This window comes from Pteropus alecto, unplaced genomic scaffold (genome assembly GCF_000325575.1).
Source record: "Pteropus alecto unplaced genomic scaffold, ASM32557v1 scaffold396, whole genome shotgun sequence".
In the NCBI taxonomy this organism is placed as follows: Eukaryota; Metazoa; Chordata; class Mammalia; order Chiroptera; family Pteropodidae; genus Pteropus; species Pteropus alecto.
Genome location: NW_006438082.1, coordinates 569,101 through 569,972, shown reverse-complemented (window position 1 = coordinate 569,972; position 872 = coordinate 569,101). Strand labels below are relative to the sequence as shown.

At 56.1% G+C, this 872-nt stretch overlaps 1 protein-coding gene across 1 annotated transcript in view; it reads left to right on the top strand.

Annotated features, from left to right (window-relative positions):
• RENBP (renin binding protein) overlaps positions 1-872 on the top strand; it is a 7,780-nt gene that overhangs the window by 5,856 nt on the left and 1,052 nt on the right. The window contains exons 10-11 of the mRNA XM_015592065.2: positions 618-705; positions 795-868. Of these exons, the coding sequence (XP_015447551.1) occupies positions 618-705; positions 795-868 (162 nt within the window). The remainder of the gene's footprint in view (positions 1-617; positions 706-794; positions 869-872) is intronic.

Genomic DNA, 872 nt, shown 5'->3' with positions numbered 1-872 from the left:
TAGCTGGGCAGGGGCAGGCTTCAGGTGGCTCCGAGGGAGGGGGAGGTGCATTTAGGACCTGTGGTGAGCAAGACAGGAGTCAGATCAAGGGAGGAATTTGTTACCAAATTACATGACAGGTCAGCATCTCCACCAGGCGTATATTTCTTAATTTAAATCAATGTTGTTGAAGTACAATTTATATACTCTAAAATGTATATCCATCTTGAGTGCTCAGTTCACTAAGACTTGACCATGTATATACATCTGTGTAATCACAAGCACAATCAAGATACAGACCGCTTCTATCATCCCCAGGCAGGGCTGTTTTTCATCCATCTTGCAGTATTTCATCCCACAGCCTGCGGCCCCTGTCCCCAGTAGGGTATCCAGCTGCGGACTCGCACGCCCCCACCACCGGGCAGAAAGCGGAAACGGGAAAGCCTCTCGAATTTATCTTTGTCCGTGACGCGGTATCGCGTTTAGGAGCACTGATTCTGGAGCCACGTTATCTGGGGTCCACCCAGGCTCTGACCCCGGGTAGCCGGGACGGTGAACGCCCCTTCCCCAGCCTGTCGAATCTGGGCGGCTCCTGCAGACCTGTCACTGTCTAGCTGTCACTGTCATTGTTATTCTAGTTTCGCGATCCCGAGTACGGGGAATGGTTTGGCTACTTAAACCGAGAGGGGACGGTCGCCCTCACCATCAAGGGGGGTCCTTTCAAAGGTGAGTGGGGGACAGGGCGGGGCCGCAGGGGCTCCAGGCATTCGGCTGCCCCCGGCCCTCCCCACTCGCCGTCTCGCCTCTCCCCGCAGGCTGCTTCCACGTGCCGCGGTGCCTTGCCATGTGCGAGGAGATGCTGGGCGCCCTACTGAACCGCCTCGTCCCTGTCC